Source organism: Molothrus aeneus, chromosome 15 (assembly GCF_037042795.1).
Source record: "Molothrus aeneus isolate 106 chromosome 15, BPBGC_Maene_1.0, whole genome shotgun sequence".
NCBI classification, from domain to species: domain Eukaryota; kingdom Metazoa; phylum Chordata; class Aves; order Passeriformes; family Icteridae; genus Molothrus; species Molothrus aeneus.
The window spans coordinates 223,598-242,428 of record NC_089660.1 but is presented as its reverse complement, the minus strand read 5'-3'; the positions used below and the strand labels follow the sequence as shown (position 1 = coordinate 242,428).

General features: G+C 40.7%; 1 protein-coding gene across 1 annotated transcript in view; it reads left to right on the top strand.

The window, feature by feature from the left end:
• The first annotated feature begins 2,000 nt into the window (after nt 1–2,000).
• KDM3B (lysine demethylase 3B) overlaps nt 2,001–18,831 on the top strand; it is a 47,905-nt gene continuing 31,074 nt past the window's right edge. The window contains exons 1-9 of the mRNA XM_066560004.1: nt 2,001–2,171; nt 5,688–5,855; nt 8,273–8,386; nt 8,866–8,971; nt 10,394–10,518; nt 11,931–11,999; nt 12,921–13,502; nt 15,891–17,133; nt 17,499–17,700. Coding sequence (XP_066416101.1) covers nt 2,001–2,171; nt 5,688–5,855; nt 8,273–8,386; nt 8,866–8,971; nt 10,394–10,518; nt 11,931–11,999; nt 12,921–13,502; nt 15,891–17,133; nt 17,499–17,700 — 2,780 coding nt within the window. The remainder of the gene's footprint in view (nt 2,172–5,687; nt 5,856–8,272; nt 8,387–8,865; nt 8,972–10,393; nt 10,519–11,930; nt 12,000–12,920; nt 13,503–15,890; nt 17,134–17,498; nt 17,701–18,831) is intronic.

Genomic DNA, 18,831 nt, shown 5'->3' with positions numbered 1-18,831 from the left:
CATGGCTGCTGTCTATGGAAGGGGTAGCCTTAGATAGAGTATTGAAAAGGAGGGTTGAAAACCTGTACGGGTGAGTGTCCGCATCTCAAATTATTTAAATTCCACAAAATCGGTCCCTGGATCAGCCACTCTGGAAAGTTACTTTCTTTGTATGCTGTAGCGTTGACCATCACTCAAGGCTGTGCAGGTGGCAGTCTGGAGAAGAAGCCATGTTCAGTGCCTAAGGGACACCTTTGGATGTAGGGTGCTGGTTACTTACCTGATTTCTCACAAGCTGAAATTGTGATACCTGTTTTGCAGCCATTTAAGTATGTAGTTTAGCAGCAGTAGCTGTCTTTACCCTTTCACAGTAAAATAGTATTGGAAAGTAACACACAGCTTATGAAACTAATTTTTCTAACTTGTAGTAGAGGTTGGTGCAACAGAATTAGCATAGAAAAGTTGTTAGGTATTTTTAAAATTGAATTTAATTCATGTTTTATGACCTATGCTGTCTGGGTCAATTATTAATGACACTTAGGAAACCCCTAGTACTGGTGAATTTTATCACTGTTGGCCCACCTGGTGCTGTATGCCATTGGAATATCCAGCACCATGCTTGGGAGATGGGAAATGCTGGTCTGCTTTATCACAGCAATGGGAGTCTGAACTGCTGGAATGGGAAGGGGCATAGGAGCACTTGGAATCTTTCACAGGGTGGTACTATTTGTGGTGCACAGCTGATAATATTACTGTTTCAGTAAAGAAACTGAAGGAACACATGAGGACAAAGACTGGTCTTTAAAGAATGTAGCACTGATCTTGGATTTACCATGGCACTCACTTAGATGTAAGACATAATGGCTCTGCTACCATTCAGTAATGTTTCATGAAAGTACTGTACTTAAAAAGAAAAACAGGGGAGGGGAGTTAGTAAATCTAATGGTGTGTAGTAAATCAAAACTGAGAGATGCTGTACAGCACAGGAGGAGAGCACGGAGTGCTAGTGCCACTGATACTTTGAAGTTTTGTGTAGTTGTTCAATTGGTATTGGGCATTGCCTTACCCATGTTCCAGTCAGTACATTGCATCCCTTTAACTAGAAAGTAACAAAGAGGAAATGTCATCTGCTTAAAACAACTGGGCACAATCATTTGAATAAATGGAAGTGAAAGCAAGCAAGTTGTCTTTGCTGTTGCTAATTCAGTGTCAAATGGGACTCTGCCAGAGTGAAGAAACAATACGTGCAAAAGAGCAACCTACTTTCACAAGAGTATCCTTGTGCTGGTATGGAGTATAGCATCTGCTCCTAATTACAGTTTCTAGCACTGCTACTGTGCCTTTACTGCAAAAGCAGAAACAGATATAAAACCACATATCATTTTTCTAACTATAGGATGCATAAGTATTTTGTGGTTCATGTTGAAAAGGGGCAGGTTTAGGACATTGAGCTGTGCTACATGATAACTGTTCAGATTTATGAGCTAATCATGACAGCTGAATTCATTCATCTACTGATTTTGTATCTTAATTACTTCCTAAATGCACCTGCTTTCCAAAATCTGCCTCGCTGGAAAGTGAAGCACCCCGCCCTGTGCGGTGCTGCCGGTCCTCTGGGGCCGGCAGCAGTTCCTCGTGCTATCTGTGGGATCCTGCCTGAGACGCGGGTAGTGGTTCTCCTATGTGTTTACATCAAAATTTAGGTTAAAACTCCTTCATTTCTGCGATAATTCCAGGTTTTGAATTTGGCGGTCGTGTGGGATTCTGCCTAGGCAAGCCCTACGCCCGCCGACCGGCCCTCCCGCTCCGCAACGAGGCCCGTCCCTCCCGACGGCCCCTCGGACCGCCCGGGTCCCGCCCGTCCCGCGCGGGGCCTTGTGGGGCCGGGTCGATCGCGCAGTGCACGCCGGGACGGCGGCGGGCGGCGCTCGGGCCCAGCGCGGGGCAGGAGCCTCTCGGTGCCTCGGGCGGCGGCTGCGGCCGGAGCGCTCGGGCGGTGGCGGCGGCTCTGCCCGGCGGGGATGGCGGACGCGGCGGCCTCTCCCGTGGGAAAGCGGCTTCTGCTGCTGCTGGCGGCGGGGCCGGGCGAAGGCGAGACGGCGGGGTCGGAGCCGGGGCCTGCGCTGCCCGCACGGGCCTGGCGGAGCGGCACCGTGAGGGCCATGAGCGGAGCGGTGCCCCAGGACCTGGCGGTGAGGCCCGGGGCGGGAGTGGGGTGCACAGTACCGTGGACGGGGCCGCGGGTCGAGCCTCCCGCGAGGGCCGCGGACGGGCCGGGCTAGACTGGGGGCGGGCGGGGTGCTGCGGCCGAGCTGTGCCGGCGGCCCGAGCCCTCCTGCAGCGCCGGGCCCGCCGGACGCGCTCGGGGGCTGGAAGCGGCGGGTCCAGCCTGCGACGAGCGCAGCGGCGGAGCGACTGGGCAGATATATGAGGGGTCCGGTACCGCCGGTGCGGTGGTTGGAAGTAACATAGGTGTAAAACAAATACGTCTGGGACATTTCTGGTGCTGATGGATATGTATGTATATAACCTCAAAGCGTTGTTTTGGGGTTTTTTAGGTTGTTTCGTTTTGTTTTTCCGCCGGGAAGATGTTAAGTATTCTCGATTACTGTGAATTATATATGAAAATACATATTGAGGGCTGACTTTTGAGTCAGGCTCATCCATTTGATTTTTTCTCAGGTTTTGTATTTAGTTGTAGGAATTTGGGCTTCATGTAATGTATTTAAGCACTCTAGCATTTGTCTGGTTTATTTCTAGTATAGCTCAGTGAAACGTTTGGGTGGAGATCCTAAAAAGAGCTCTTGAAGTGTATTGGTGGAGTGTCTCTTTGCATGTGTCAATTCTGCAGGCACTTGTTTTAAGTGCTGGCATGCTTTGGAGGGCTGTGTCTGATTTAGTGTCCCATGGTAGTAGGAATGAGGTTCTGTGTTTGTGAAGAGTTTTAGTTCTCTTTATGATCATTTTTTTAAAAATTAGTAGTTACCATAAGTTCTTTGGCCTTGTTTGCAGAGTTCTAAATTTGAGCTGTTACCTTGACATCTGTCCTCTAGTGATACTGCTTTCTTGTCCTTGTTCTAGAACTTCACCTATGGCTGTCAGTAGAAAGCAGTGTGCTAGGTTTGGCTCTGCAAATCGGGTGGGCCTGGCACCCTATGTCTGCAGTTGAGAGCTGCGGTTGTGTACTCTAGCTGCTTCTAACTTGTTCAAGGAGGAGGAAGGAAAAGCCCATGCATAAAGCATTTCTTCAAAAGGGAAATGTGTCAGGTGTTTGAAACTATCTGAATTGTGAAAGTGTGTCGGGGCTAAGATCCAGCTGAAGAGCTGCTCTTGTAGCAGACTGCATTGGACATGTGTGTCATCAGTAGTCTTGCATTTTCATCGGTGTGTGAATTCATTACCTTCATTCAGCACTGCAGTTCTCTCCCCAGCTCCTTTCATCAGTAGCCTTCCACTTAATACTGTTTCAGGGGTGTAGCTGTCTCTAAACAGCGTATTCTCAAAAATCTATGCAAGAACTGTAAAATGTGAAACGTGTAAAATAGTCGAGGCAGAATTTAGAGTAATGTGGGACATTTCAGTGTTTTCATGGACTCTTCCATGCATAATGAATGCTGCTGTGACAATGGCAATGATATGCTATTGGAAAAGAGTTCTCTTTAAAGTAATTCTGTCAGAAGTGATGAGCTGGCAGGCACCAAGCAGTCAACCACTGTTTAGGAAATACTCTTCTAAGGTAACAATGTGGACTAGGTGTGATAAAGGCTAGGAAAAATTTATTTTCTACTCTTTGGTCTACATAAGTCTGTCCTTTCTCATAGTATCCTGCAAGGATGGTATCAATTGCTAGCCTGTAGTCTCATGTTGGGCTTATAGAAATACAAAAGTGCAGTTGAATATCTCCACCTTTCTAGGGCAGAAATCTTGGGAATAGAAAGAAATATAAAACTTAAAAGTATGGGTTTCGTTGTTGGTTTTTGTTTTTTTTTCCTGGTAGAGGAAAGCCTCTGAAAGATCTTTGGGCTTTTTCCCCTGTAAAATTTTGGTTACAGAGAGTAGCTCGTAGACCTTCTTACTTTGCTATAATGTGGAGTAACCTAATTGTGGTTAGTCCTCAAAAAAAAAACACGTAAAGGTCAGTCATAGTTGTCGTCCCATATTCAGAGCATCTAGAAGAAATTCTGAGGAAAAATTATGCTGCCATTAGAAAACAGCTTTGCCTCTTCTAAATGGAAACAGGTATTACCCTCCTTCTCAAAATGATTACTAGAACAGGATCATTAAAGACCTGTTGAGCTTTATCTCAGTCTATTCCTAATATTGTAAAAGTGTGTGCTAATGGGAAAATAACTCAATGTGTCACATGAAGGACAGTACTGCTTTTCTTATGTGGAATAGAAGTATGAGAGATCATTGTTTTAATTGATAGGCAAGCTCTACAATACCATAAAAGTTAGGAGGCCTGGGACACAAAGTGTTGGCAAAATAGCACAAATGTAGTATTAAGAAAGCTATAGACCCACTGAAAATGGAAAGATGTTCAGTCTAATTTCCACTATATTGCTGAAAATTGTTTAATTGGTGGAAGGATATCTTGGAAGGTCTGACACTGATTCTCAGCAGGGCAGCTTAAGCAGTAATGGAGTTCAAGAATTGATCAAGAGAGTTACTTCATATTCTTCCCTTGGGGTTTGAGCTTTTGAGTCTGGGGGGAGGAATGGGGTAGAGGAGTTAAGTGGTCTCTAGTACTTCTTTTAATACAGTGTATTGGTAAAGCAGAAAGTCGTTTGTCTCTGGTTAGCCTTGTTGCTTCCCAGTGATGGTTACAAAACCCTGTTTTGATATCCAGCTTAAGGTGTTCCTTAACCGATTAGTAATTTTTTGCTGTTCATCTGACATATTTGATTATATTTGGCAAGTGTGTAAGTTCTGTTGGTGAGAGATTGGAATGTGACTTTTCTAACAGATTATAGCTTCAGTTGTTAGGACATGGAATGAGATTTGAGACCTTAGCATTCTTGCCATGTAATTTCAAATTATTTTAACAGTTGTCCTTTGTGATATGAAAGAAAAAAGAGAATGATAGAATAGTGATTTAGATTTGTAGTGTGTATAGTGTCGTTTATATTATTACACTTGTAAATAAGGTTATTAAAAATCTAGCAAGTAGGTAATTCTGGGTAATCTCATGCCATCCAAAATATTTGCATTTGTTCAGGGAGTTTACTAACATACAAGACAAGACAAAGCTTCCGATTTAGAATGGGTTTTGCAAACACAAACCTTGCAGGCTGAAGAATTTAGTTCTGTGAATGTCAGTTAACCATACTGATACAGGCTGTCTACTGAAGTGCCAAGTAAGAGTGTTGAGATTCTCTAAAAAATCCTGCTGTGAAAGAGGCTTGCATTGGGTCATCATCTGTATTTTGGGATCAATTTTCATGTCTTTAATTTTGTGTAGGAAAACACAGCATTTGGAGCCAGTGATGTATGTTTGGGCTTAAATAGTTTTTCATAGATTAGTGATTGTTAATTTGATTCCTGTAGCTATGTAGATGTATTCTCAGTAATAACATTGCAATACTTAGCCTGATTTTTCTTACTAAAAGTGCGATCTCGTTTTCCATAAGGATTGTAGGAATCTTATTTTCTATTAAGTGTCTGAAATGAGATTTTTTTTTTTTTTTTTTTTTTTTTTTGAAAATCAGATCTTTGTGGAATTCGATGGCTGTAACTGGAAACAACATGCGTGGGTGAAAGTCCATGCTGAAGAAGTTATAGTGTTGCTGCTGGAAGGATCATTGGTTTGGGCACCTCGAAATGATCCCGTTATGCTTCAGGGGACTAGAATCTCACAGGCGCAGTGGCCTGCGCTGGTGAGTATTTGACCAGAAGCCCTTAGATCCTCCGAGATTCTCATCACCTCCACTGTGAAGTTCAATGCGTGGATATTGTAGAGGGCACCATTTTGTAGGTTCAAAAATTGCTTGGGGCATGGACTTTTACTAATACGAGTTCCTTAACTGGTACTTAATAGTGCCTTTGGGAAGGCATTGGAGAGGCAGTATGCTTCCAGTTCGTACCCCGGAACTTGCTATGACATATTGTACAGAAAAGTGATATTTACTATTTAAAGTTAGTCTCTGAAGAAACGTGTTATATATCTGAAAATATTATTTTTCCCTATTTTAAAACCTTGTGTATGTCAGGGTTTTCTGCATTGTGAGAATAAGCCTTTTGGTCTTACGAAGGACTTTCCAGAGCTCTGTATGGTAAAGGCTGTTGCATCAATTGAATAGGCATACCAGAAGGCAATCTTCAGGAAGAGAATGCATGCTGTGCCTGATATATAAACCATAAATTGGCCACTCCTAATCTAAAAAATCTATTTGTTTTGTTGTCAGCATTAACTAACATGACGTGCAAAATTTTCTCATGTTTCTTGATGTGGTTAACCATATTGCTATTTACATAGCAGTTGCATGTCATGACACTTAAAAACAAAGCCAGTTTATTTTAGCTAGCATATCTGAACATACCCATTCTGCAAACATCTTGATGAGTAGTATATAGTGAAGAGCATTCCTTATATATTTCTTCTCTTAGTGACTTCTGAAGAGGAACGATCATTATATGTGGGAATCCTTACCTCATTTTTATGCTGTTTAATTTTTATTATTTGCCCCTTTTGTTTCTTTTGTCCTCCCACCAGGCCTTGGACTGCTTGGTATCCTACTCTCTGCTTTTTTAATACGTTTTGTACATGGATACATTGAAACATTTTTTCCTGTCAAGGATCATGTGCCTTGGTAGAATTTGAATTTAGTGTTTTGAATGGGCACTCAGGCTCAAAGCACTAAGTTCATCACTGCATCTTTCTCTGAAGATTTCTTTTATTGCATTTGGTTTAAGGCAGAAGAAGACCAGGCCTTTACAGCAGTGACTCTGTAGAGAGTGTTTTTTCCATAGGTGAAGTTTTCCTGTTGGTGTATTTCCAGCTTGTCTCCAAAAATGAACTCCAGTTAGTTTCATCTGGGAAACTGTTTTTACACAGGATCAGCGTCTTTCAGTTGATTTCCAAATTGGTCAAAATCTGAGTGATTCGGGGGTGTTACCGTAGTCTGCATGCTGACTGTGTAATTCCAGACTATTTCCACTACAACTCAAGCTTTATCTGTAGGCTTGCTGAAAAAATGTTTCCATCCTCTGTACTCTGGACAGCCACGTGAGCATTGGAGCTTTCTCTAGGTACTACAGGCCTACTCAGATAACTGCATGGCAATGCAGATTGGAGTTAGTCAAAGCACCAGAGTACATACTTGCAATGGGAAACCAACTGCTTAGCATTACAAAGGGAATGGTATGTTTCAGGAGTGTGGGGGATGGTGGGTTTTGGTTCTTTTTTTGTTTGTTTGTTTAAGATATATCACTTATGAATGTGTTTTCATTCTTCATTGTCTCTTTTTTGTAATCCTGTTTGCTTTCAGGAGAGAGTTTTGCATAAACTGAGTGACTAAATTTTTATATTTTTATATTTATTCTGTTGTGTACGGGAGAATGGAATGTAAACAAACTTGATGAGAGCTGTTAAGGGAAAAATGTCGTGAATACTTGTGTTAAAATCATGTATGTGAGAGCGTGAGACAAGTAGCACATTTCAGACTCTGGTTGGCAACTTCCTCTTCCGACAGCAAGTTATGTTATAAGGTTGTCTGATTCTACTATTACAAGGTTTCTGAATTCACTAGGTATTTTTAGTGATTTGCTCTGCATCTTGAACATCAGTAATACACTTGCTAGGAACTTCAGCTTTTCGCAAACCACTAGCCAAAAATGCTCTCATTTGATAAGTGTATAAATTCCCTACAGCTAGCTTCTGTAGAAGAATAAAACTACTCCTTTCATGAGGCTATATCTGAAATATGTTAGATAGTTTGAACTATTAACCAAAGCTTTTTTTTAACCTTAACCAAAGCTTTTTTTTTTAAACCTGAGCATCAGAAGGGGCTTACCTATGAAAAACCAAACACCACCACAGGTGTTTTCATTTCTTCTTTAAGATTTACTGAAAAAGTGGATCCAGTTGTCTGTAATTCCTGCTTGTAATGCAAGAATTACTGGCTTAGACATAATGACTAGTATTTTACATTAAAACTCAAGCACTGGGCAGTACAAGTTGAGAAATGACCATTTTTAATTTTTTAAAACCCTGAGTAGTATGAAATCGACTGTTGTTGGCCTGTATGTGTGCTCAGTCGTTTTGGTAACTTCTTTTTTTTGTTGTTCATCACAGACCTTTACTCCTCTAGTAGATAAGCTGGGGTTAGGCTCTGTGGTCCCAGTGGAGTTTCTTCTGGACAGACATTTACGTTTCCTGTCTGATGCCAGTGGATTACGTTTATTTCAGGTATTTGAACTATGTTCAGTTGAAATGTAAATTTAGCCTTGTGCTATGCTTGTGAGATTAGTTTTGGGGTTTTATTTACTGTTTCAACAACATACCCATCTTTCTCCTTTCACTGCCCTGTCACATATTTGTATTTGTTTCCCCGCATTTCCAGGTCCTTACACTGACCTCCATTTGCATTTGAAAAGTACTGACATTCTCTACATGGTTCAATTGGAGAGCTAGCTGTCATTGTGTAGCTGTTAATTACAGTGGAAGTTTTGTCCTCAGAATTTCTATGAATACACATTTTATAAAATATACGGCTTTTGCATAGTTAATTCCTTTATTCCTCCTGGCATGTTCAGTAATATTTTTCTTTAATTTTACTTTTTTTTTTTGTCAATCTGACTGCAGTCCAAGAAGAGCTGTTTTGTAAAAACTAATGTTTCTATTATCCAAGAAGACTATACTTTATTAAAACTGTTTGTTTTTGGCAGATGGGAACAGAGAGTCAAAATCAGATTCTACAGGAGCAGCCTTCACTAAGAGAATCTGTCAATGCGCTGATCAGCGACCAGAAGCTTCAGGAGATATTTAGTAGAGGTGAGGCGTGTTTTCTTTCTCAGAGCTACTTTGTTGTGCAGCCGCCGTAAGGCTACGGTGGAATTTGTGAAGGGGGATAGTAACAGTATCTGTTACTGGTTCATTTGGGGTCAAGTTCTGTATTTTGCAAGTCCTTTACAAAGTAACTTTATCACAGGTACAGGTAAGCAGTTGCTTAGCTACAACCAGAAATACCTACTGGGAATGGTCACCTAAGGTGTAGTTCAAGTAGGGCAATGTCTGTGTATTTACAACTTCCCTATTTTAAGTTTTACTTTTGAATTTTTAAAGTGTTGGTCCTTTTCTATGGTTCTGTTCTGTAACTGTGGGAACTTAAAAGTGAAGTTCCTTTATAGCTGCTGATCCTCAGAAACTTTCCTTGTAATAGCAGTTCAAATTTTGATGTTTTGATAATTAATACATCCATTGTTTAAGTTGAATATATGTGTGGATGTGGCTGGTAAGCATAGAGTTAATATCTGTTGTCTGGATTGTGTATTAGGGTTAAGCCTGATTGTGGCTTTGGTTGTCAGATTTGGGTCATCTTGGTCAAGTACTAAAATAATTTCTATCCAGAGTTCATGTGCCAGGGAGCCACCCTACCGACAGACCACTGTCTTAAATCTGAAGGAGGATGTAGTTCTTCATGGGAATTTGGTGCCTTTTGGTCAAATAAAATGTGTATTCATAGAAGTTCTGAGGACAATACTTCTTTGATGAGCAAGTAGCTTAAGAATTGTCCAGTTTGAAGCCTTCTTCTAAAGTGCCTAATTCTGGCTGTGTCACATACAGGTTGTTGCATCATGTAGATTTTGATGATCCAAGATAAGCAGAGGTATTATTTTGTGTGGACTTAGGGTGGGAGGAAAGCTCAGCATGCTGATCTGGAGAGCAAGGGCAGGGTGAGAGGAAACCTTTCTGTAGATGATCTGTTATCTGTGTGAAAGAACTAAGACTGGTTGGTTTAGAGATGTTGGATATCCAAATACATGTTTTTACTCTGAAATGCATAGCTTTTTATCTGGGGCTTGAAACATCTGGGCTAAGTCAGAATACTGGGACTGTTCACTGGATTGATGGTGCATAATTACTAACCTGTAGGTTAGAAAACAGAAAAAAAAGAATTTCATTAGCAAGGAACCCCCATGTAGCTTGATTTTGTCAAAGGAGTGAGTTAATTTTGGTCTTTCACGTTTGGGTTTTTTTATGTGTAAACTGTATTCATGAGTTACAGCAATGAGGACCTATTGACTTTTTAGGATAAAATGCCTGCTTACACAGGATTTGCAGCAGAAGCCCTGGTGTTTTAATTTCTTTCCACCTGGAAGATGACACTTCAAGCCCTAATTAAGTACACAGAACCATTTTATTGTATGACACAAAGCTGGTTTGGAAAATGTCCTCAAAGTCCTTCTTTTCCAGGTCCTTACAGTGTCCAAGGCCAGCGAGTTAAAGTTTATCAACCAGAGGATGAAAATAGCTGGCTCTGTGGTGTTGTGAGCCACCAAGACCCAATAACTCGTCTTATGGAAGTGTCTGTGACTGAGGTAAAAATATGAAGCGCTGCTTTGGTGTTCCTAAAATACCATTCCTCAATATCTGTATGTGGAGAATGACAGCTTCACCAAAACTTGTTATTTTGGGTTGTTTTTCTGCTTTAAAAGATTAGTAATTATTTGTGTTGTGATTCACAGGGTTTTTTTTTTCCTATTAGGATGACTTTCTTGAAAAAGTGATGTCACACAGGCCACTTCTATTAAAAAAAAAAAAAAAGCTGTAAGAGTTTCATTGGAAATTAGTGCTGTAAGAAAAAATATTGGAAATTACTCTCCAGAAGGGAAAGCATGCTGATGCATAGAAAGCTACCTTCTGGGTCCCTTACGTTGTGCTTTTCCTATGCCTTCTCTTGGTTTCCATCTGACAGACTGCACAAGTAGTTTGAAACAATTGTAGCAAAGCAGATGAAGTCATTTATATGAAAAATTTGATTTATATATTTTAGCTCAGACTATTTACTTTTGCCCTGTTCCTATCAGTAAACCTGGGTACAGCACAGAGAATCTGCACTGCTAGTTACTGGTTTTTATTATGTGCTTCTGTGCAGTCTGACAGGTAGCTCAGTCTTGCCGGCGGCCTGCTCCTGATAGCATCCGTTTTCTGGAACAGCTGGGAGCGGGTCCATGGTGCTGTGTAGCAGTAGCATGCATCTTGGTTTTTAGACCCCATCTTGTGTCTTGCGCCCGCTGCCTTTGTAGCCTTTTCCATGTGTAGACGGAATGCACTGAATGAGCAGTAGTCCTGCACTCTGAGTGCTGCTATTGCTGGCACACAGGGAAAAAAGTATACTTTGTATGGTAAATCAGTATAGTACTTTGGAGAGCATAGAAATTGTGGAGTTATGTGCGTTCAGCAGATACGTGCTAGGAGGCACGGAGTTTCCTGTGTACTTACTGTGAAATAGAAAGGAACCTCCAAGAACAGTTACAGAGATTGGATATTTGTTGCTTCTTTTGGGGAAACGCTGATGAGGATACTTGGGCTACACGGATGTGCTTCTTCCAGTAGTCCTTTCTAGATCTAAGGGAGTAAACATATATGTAACAATGTTAAATGAAATTCAAGAGTTACATTTAATGCAAAGAATACCTTTAGAAATGCTCAATGGAGCAAATATACAAACAGTGGTAGGAATCAAATCTGAAAGTTGTTGAAATAGAGAAGGAGCAAAAGGATAGAAGGTAAACTAGAAGCCTGTAGTATTACTAAGGAAGTGACATAGGAAAAGGTAAATAAAGATAGTAAAAGGTAAATAAGTAAAAGAAGAAAATGTAAATGGGAGAGGGGTGTGCAGTAACAGTGTGTTTAAGTCTCTTTTGATGATACTATATACTTTGAATTTAAAATTAACCTCTGCTTTTCTTTTTCCTATTTCCTCATTATCAATCTGTCTAAAAATTAGAGTGGTGAGATAAAGTCGGTGGATCCTCGACTGATTCACGTGGTGATGGATAACACTTCTCCAGGCGAGGTAGTACAGCAGTTCATTCAGGTCTTGTATACGCAGTGTGCAACTTTGTAAAATTTTTGATGTGAAATAAGTAAAATCTGGAAAGGACTGAAAAATGATGCAGTGTTTACTGTGGATTTTGAATAATTTTAGTAATTTTCCTCCTAAAGTTTGAACAGGAAAATTTTGTTTACCATTTTGATGGTCATAGCTTTCTTTAAGCTATCTTCTCTTTTTGTTCAGGTCTGTTTATTAAATTTAGCATGGATCTGAGAGGGATGATCAGTAGCAATGTAACCATGGTGGTTGTACTCCATTTTAAGGTGGAGTGTTGCTGCCTTTTTCTAATAGGATCATTCTGTGCTCCTTCACAGACCTTTTAAGGCATTTCTAAAAATTACCATCTGGCTGCTGTGCCTTGTAAGCAGGCTTATATATTTATGGCATTTCACTGCCTCGATTGAGATGTTCCATGATAATGTTTGAACCTGAATTTTTACCCTAGGCTAAAGGGCAAGCTATCTCCTGCAGTTAAATATTGTAGGCTTTGTGTAATGAACAGAAAGTGTGCCATTCAAAAGAATCATGGGGTTTATGCTTGGAGCAAAAATTAGTGTGCAGGTGGTATTCATACGTTACTAAGAGCTTTGTTGGAGTATTGCGTATTTCTCAAAATTGGCCAGGATGTGGTTCAAGCTACAGCAAGGTTGCTCAGCTAAAAAATTACTTGTGCAGATCTTACTCTAGTACAAAAAAGACAAGACTGTGCTTAATGCTTGTGTTCTGTGCTCACATATCATCTCTCTTTAGATGTCTCAATTTGTGATAAAGTGTTCCTAAACTTCAGAGCAGTGTAATATATTCTGTTCTAACAGAAGAAAGTTGTCTGAATGGGTATCTGGACTGTTCTGTTTAGTGATTGCATGGCTTTGTCTATTATAGGGAGGGGGCCTAAAAGCAGCTAAATCATCATCTAAAGGGAAAAAGAAGAAGGAAAGCCTGGAGGGAAAGGATGGAAGGAGGAGGAAAAATGTATCAGATCCTGGTTGTGATCCTGCAACAAAGAAGCTAAAGGAGAGGGGTGAGGCAGATAGCAATGGCAGTGATGGAGGTGAGGCAAGCAGAGGTCCCTGGAAAGGAGTCTCCGGTAGTGAAACAGGACTGGATCCAAGGGCCAAGCAGTTGCCTTCATTTCTTCCTCAGATTAGTCGCAATATTCGTTTTGCTACTTACACCAAAGAGAATGGCCGAACATTAGTAGTCCAAGACGAGCCAGTTGGTGGTGACACGCCATTGCCCTTCACTCCATTTTCTTCTGTGGCTGGACAGCCATTGCAAGTTGGATCTGGGTGTAAAGAGGCAGGAAAATCACTGGAACAGGTTGGCCAAGGCACAGTGACTTCTGCAACTGCAGTTACTACAACTGCTTTGACACTGACAACTGTGAGGATCTCTGATACCAGTTTGCCAGCTGTTACTGGACAGGAAAAACTGAAAACAGTCCGATCACAAACCCAGGGAGAGGTGAGTAGCTCATGATCCCGCTTGTTCTAGAAAGATTTACATGTTTGCAACAGATGTTCTGCAATATACTCCTGTTAAAATGTGTGCCCATGGAACTGAAAAAAACTACTTTTTCTCTCATGAGTCCATCTCCTCACAAAGAAAACCTGTTATCTGACCTAAAAAATTACTCAAAAGAAAATTGAGATAATTGGTGAAGGAGTAGTAAGAGATAACTGCAGCAGCACTCTTGTGCTTATCCAGCCTTAATCTGAGAAATGCAGCTTTAAAATAATACTAAGCACTGCACTTAATTAATTTTGTTGTGTCTTACAGAAGACAGCCCTCTTAAAATCTCTTGCCTTTATATAAATAAATCTGCATGCACATGTACACTGAATTGAACATTCAAGTTACATAAAGAAAAAAGCCTCAAAACTAGAAAAACAATGAGCCTACATTTAGAAGACCTTTAAAAGATGCCTGTCTTGTGTGTTAGAGCTGTGTTACCTATATAGTAGAAAAAGGAGCCAGTTGCATTGTATACTATCTAGGACTAAAACCAAGGAAATAATTAAAATATTTGAGATGAGAGGTCAGTCTGGAAACAACTTGAAGGCCTTTTAGTTATGCCTTTGTTTACAAGGACAAGAGTAGAAAAATAGAAGGGAAACCCTGTTAAAGGCAAAATAGAAGACTTCTAAAATAAATCAAATGAAGGTTTGTAAAAACAAAACAAAAATGAAGCCCATCTCAATTAAGTACAACAAAAATAAAGAATCTCGCCATCTGCTGTATAAAGAAAGTGAAGAAAATGGGAGATGTGTTAAGAGAGTCCAGTGTGATTGCCAGGAAGTTGAAGGCATTGTTATCATCCCTGTCTTTTGTATTACATAATGGAATGGGTGGAAAGGTTAAATATTTACCTTGGGATAAAGATTCCTGGATGGGAAGGTGTAAAGGAGGAATAGAATTGTGGAAAACAGGAGTGTTGCATATGAGCATAATATGATGTAATATGAACTCTTCTATCCTCCACCCCCCAATAAATAAATTCAGAGTTGGGAGCAACTGTAGATTGTGTAATTGTACTGAGAAATTTTGGTACCACCTCTCCTTCTTTCCCTCTCTCCAACCCCACATCACTTTTTTAAAACATTAATAATTCAGCTTCAGAGTTGGCAAGCAGGCCATTAGTCCATTTTAAACTATTTTTTTTGAGGGAGGGAACCTGACATAAATCAATAAGAGTGTTGTAGATAGTTCATATATGTTACTGTTTCAGACTTATCTATTTTATCATAGTGTAACTGGGTCCTTGAGATGGCTTCACAACCTTGGTTTCCATTCAAATTCATATTCTTTTAGAAACTATTAGAACACAGTTTTCTAAAATTATTTTTATCTCTAAAAAGAAATATCTAAAATTCTAATATCTGGAAGAACTGTTAATAGGTTATTAAAGTTATTACAGCTGTAGATTGGTAATGAGGAGCCAGCTAAACATTAGTATGCAGTCAGGTAGGTGTGCAGGGACACTAGTGACCAGTAGGATGTGTTGCACAGAGTCTGTGGTTGTATTTAGCCTGACCTTGAAATAAAATTGTGTTAATGATGAGCAGATTTCTAAGTGGAAACTCAAAGAAAAGGAGTAGAGCTGATCTAAATGATTCTATGAGGAACTAGTCACAGTATAGAATCAGTTATAGTAGGACTGTCAGAATTGGAATCTGAACAAGTACCAATTGAGAAGAGAGCAAGTGAATATTCCATATCACAGTTATGGTTCTAGTAGAAATCTGTCATTCACAAAACTTTCCTGTATTTAATGGTCATAAAAATTAAGCATTTTGTGCTTAACCTCTACTGAGTTGTTCCCTGGAAGGCTCCGCGTCCTAGGCATCTGTCTACCTGGCAGCAGATGTGAGTTGTAGGGATCAGGAATAGTTTGTCTGCTAACTGCTAGGGGCTTGCTTTGTTTACTTGCAAACTAAGATACTTATTTCAGGGGTGCTACTTAAGTAGATGAAGCTTATCAGAATGCTCTTGGGGGAGGGTGAAAGATTGGAGGGTATTCAAAAATAGTTTCAACTATGGTTCCCTTTTTGTTGATTTGAATTCAAATTATCAGCAGTTTTACTAACTTGCTTTTCTATGAATTAGTTTACCTGTCTGGTGCCTCACCTTTGTTCTAAAGTGTGATAAGACATTAAGTATTAGTTTTCTCTGTGTGTCTTCAATTTCAATAGCTTGTGGGTAGGAATCTTTAAAGAAGTAATTGTAAGTCTGCTGGAAATTTTTATTCCTGATGGGTAAGGAGAATGCTGATAGTACTACGAGATGAACTAAAGTAGTCTTGTTTCAAATAACAATCTTATAATAGACTAATGCTTACTAATTTTGTTCCAGAATTCCCGAAATTCACTTTTGGCTTCTCCTGGATTTGGAGTCTCTCTCCCAAGTGCTTCCCAGTCCTTGATATTTGGGGCTGGAAGGAGCCAATCAAATGGAGTGATGGCTCCAGAAAGCAAACCTTCTGGATTTCCTTTTGGCTGTGGTACTGGACAAGAGGCTCAAAAAGATTCTGATTCATCCAAGAACTTATTTTTTCAGTGCATGTCCCAGAATCTTCCTTCCAGTAACTATTTCACGGTCATTTCAGAGAGCTTGACTGAAGATGTCTCTAGTCGAGACTCATTCAAGCAGTGTACAGAGAGTGTGGGTGCTGGGACTTGTAAAGGTAAAATTCTTTCAGTGGACTGTAAGCCAGGAGCCCAGTCTGGTAGTTCTGTAGAGCGGAAGCTGCCTGTGGAATCTATGCCTACCCTTACTCCAGCTTTTTCACGAAGTCTGTTGAATACTCGTCCCTCTGATAGCCATGAAAACCTATTTTTACAGCCTCCAAAGCTATCACGAGAGGAACCCTCGAACCCTTTCCTGGCATTTGCTGAGAAAGCAGAATTCAGTCCTTTCAGTGGCTTTGCATCTTCATCTCAGGCGGGGGTTTGTGCTCCGTCAACACCTGTGGGTCATAAGGCCACTTCTGGCTGGCCGGAATCACTCACCTGTACAGACTCTTTAGCGAAGAAGAAAACCTTGTTTATAACAACTGACTCCTCAAAGGTGATCTCTAGTGCTTCTGGTTCAACAGCTACTGCTGGTGTTCAAAGCCCTTCCACTGTAGGGAATGGCCGTTCCAGCTCACCGAGCAGCAGCCTGACACAGCCTATTGAGATGCCCACACTATCCTCCAGTCCAACAGAAGAAAAACCAGCTGTTGGGCCTGGGCAGCAGGACAATCCTCTTCTGAAAACTTTTTCTAATGTGTTTGGCAGACATCCACCTACCCTTTTCTCTTCACAAGCAGAGTTTCCACAGGAGAAGAAAGCCCCTTTTGAAGCTGTGAAAAGGTTCTCCCTAGATGAGCGGAGCTTAACGTCCAAGCAGGACTCTGACTCCAGTACAAATAGTGATCTGTCAGATTTGAGTGACTCTGAAGACCAGTTGCAGGCTAAGGCTTGTATGAAGGGTATCCCAGACCATTTGATGGCGAAGCTAGGCCCCAATGTGGAGCGCAATGCAGAATTACTGCTGGGTAAAGGAAAGGGGAAGCAAGCCCCAAAGGGCCGGCCCCGCACAGCTCCCCTAAAAGGTGATGACTTGAATGCAGATGATGTTTTGGAAGCACAAGGAGGTGGGATACTGGGTTATCTCCTGTGTAATAAACTGCGTAAACTAACCACAGTTGTAGACCTCATACATATTCAGTAGGCAGCACACAGGATGCTTACAAGGCTGAAGCTTAATGCTTCATGTATGTGAATTTGGTGCTCACTTTGATAAATGTTTAAGCCTGTGTGTCAGGACAGAAGTGTGGTATGCTGTAGGCTTGAACAGACTTACTGGTTTTATATGGGTATGAACATACAGATCTCTGAAAAGATGGTTGTTGGAGCCAGTATCCTTTTGCTGTTGCAGTTAACTAATAGATTTTTACTTCTACTTTGCCTCACCCAGTTGGCCAGTCTGTGCTGAAAGATATGAGTAAGGTGAGGAAGCTGAAGCAGTCAGGTGAGCCTTTTCTCCAGGATGGCTCTTGCATCAATGTAGCTCCACATCTTCACAAGTGTCGGGAGTGCCGTCTGGAGCGGTACCGCAAATTTAAGGAGCAAGAGCAGGATGACTCAACTGTGGCGTGTCGCTTCTTCCATTTCCGGAGGTGCTCAAATTCTTCCTTTCTTCATATATAGTCTGTGTGCAGAGCTTGGGCCATGTCCAAGCACAATGTTTTATTTATTAAATATGCTTGGGTACAATAATGAAGGTTTTGAGTGTCTTGCATTTCCCTGCATCACCTGACGGGAATTCCCTCACTGGCCCAGTAAGAGCTGCTTTTCAAAGATAAAGCTATAAGATACTAAGTGAGCCTCTGGGTACAGCCTCAGGAAACTGAATTTGCTTTATTGGGTAGAATTTTACTTCTGGGTGGCAGTTAGTATACAATAACTCTCACTCCTTCATAAGGCATTCAGAACAAAGGTAAAATTTTAATCCACTCAACAAGTAATTAAACATTTCCGGCATGAGGCTAATGTTCGACCATATTCTGTAGAGCACAGGACTAATTTTTAGGAGTAGAACGCTATGTCTGTGTTCCCTCTGTGTTATATACATGACTTACTCTTCTTTGACCTGTTGTGTTTCTTTTCGTCTTCCTTAACTGTCGATCCTAGCAAGTGCTACGCATCTTTTTCCGAAAGTAGTTAAATGACTTTCTGACGTGTAAAGGATGAACTGAATTTTTAGTATGTGTCACCCATCCAGTAAACATGCTGCTTCTTTTCCTAAACTTGTTAAAAATAATCTAGCTTGAGGTTAAAGATAAGATGGTTTCTGCTTAAAAATGAAGTTATCTTTGATATTGACAGGAGATGCTTAGGGTTCTGTCATACGGTTTTACACCTTTTGCCACACAAGGTAAAGGGAGGGTTAACAGCTATTGGTAAAACAGTAGTGATTCATCTATGTGGAGACCAGTGGGACAAGGATTTTTGCATATATCGTCATATGAGCTATTGGAAGAGTTGCCAAGTGTTGGCAGCCCTAGCCAGAACTGAAATACCGTTTTCTCAAAAGTTGGGAAAAACTTTCTCATGATTAAATTAAAACTGAGAATGACAGCCATTCAGAATTTTGCAAGCAGCAGCATGCAGCAGGTCAAATTGAATTTTGTCATCTCTTTCTATTAATGAGATAGAGAAGTGGGATGAAGCAAACTGTAGCAATTGCTTTTAGGTGGAATTTCCCACCAATGTTTACTATGACCTTGGGATTCGTTCTAATGGGTGTT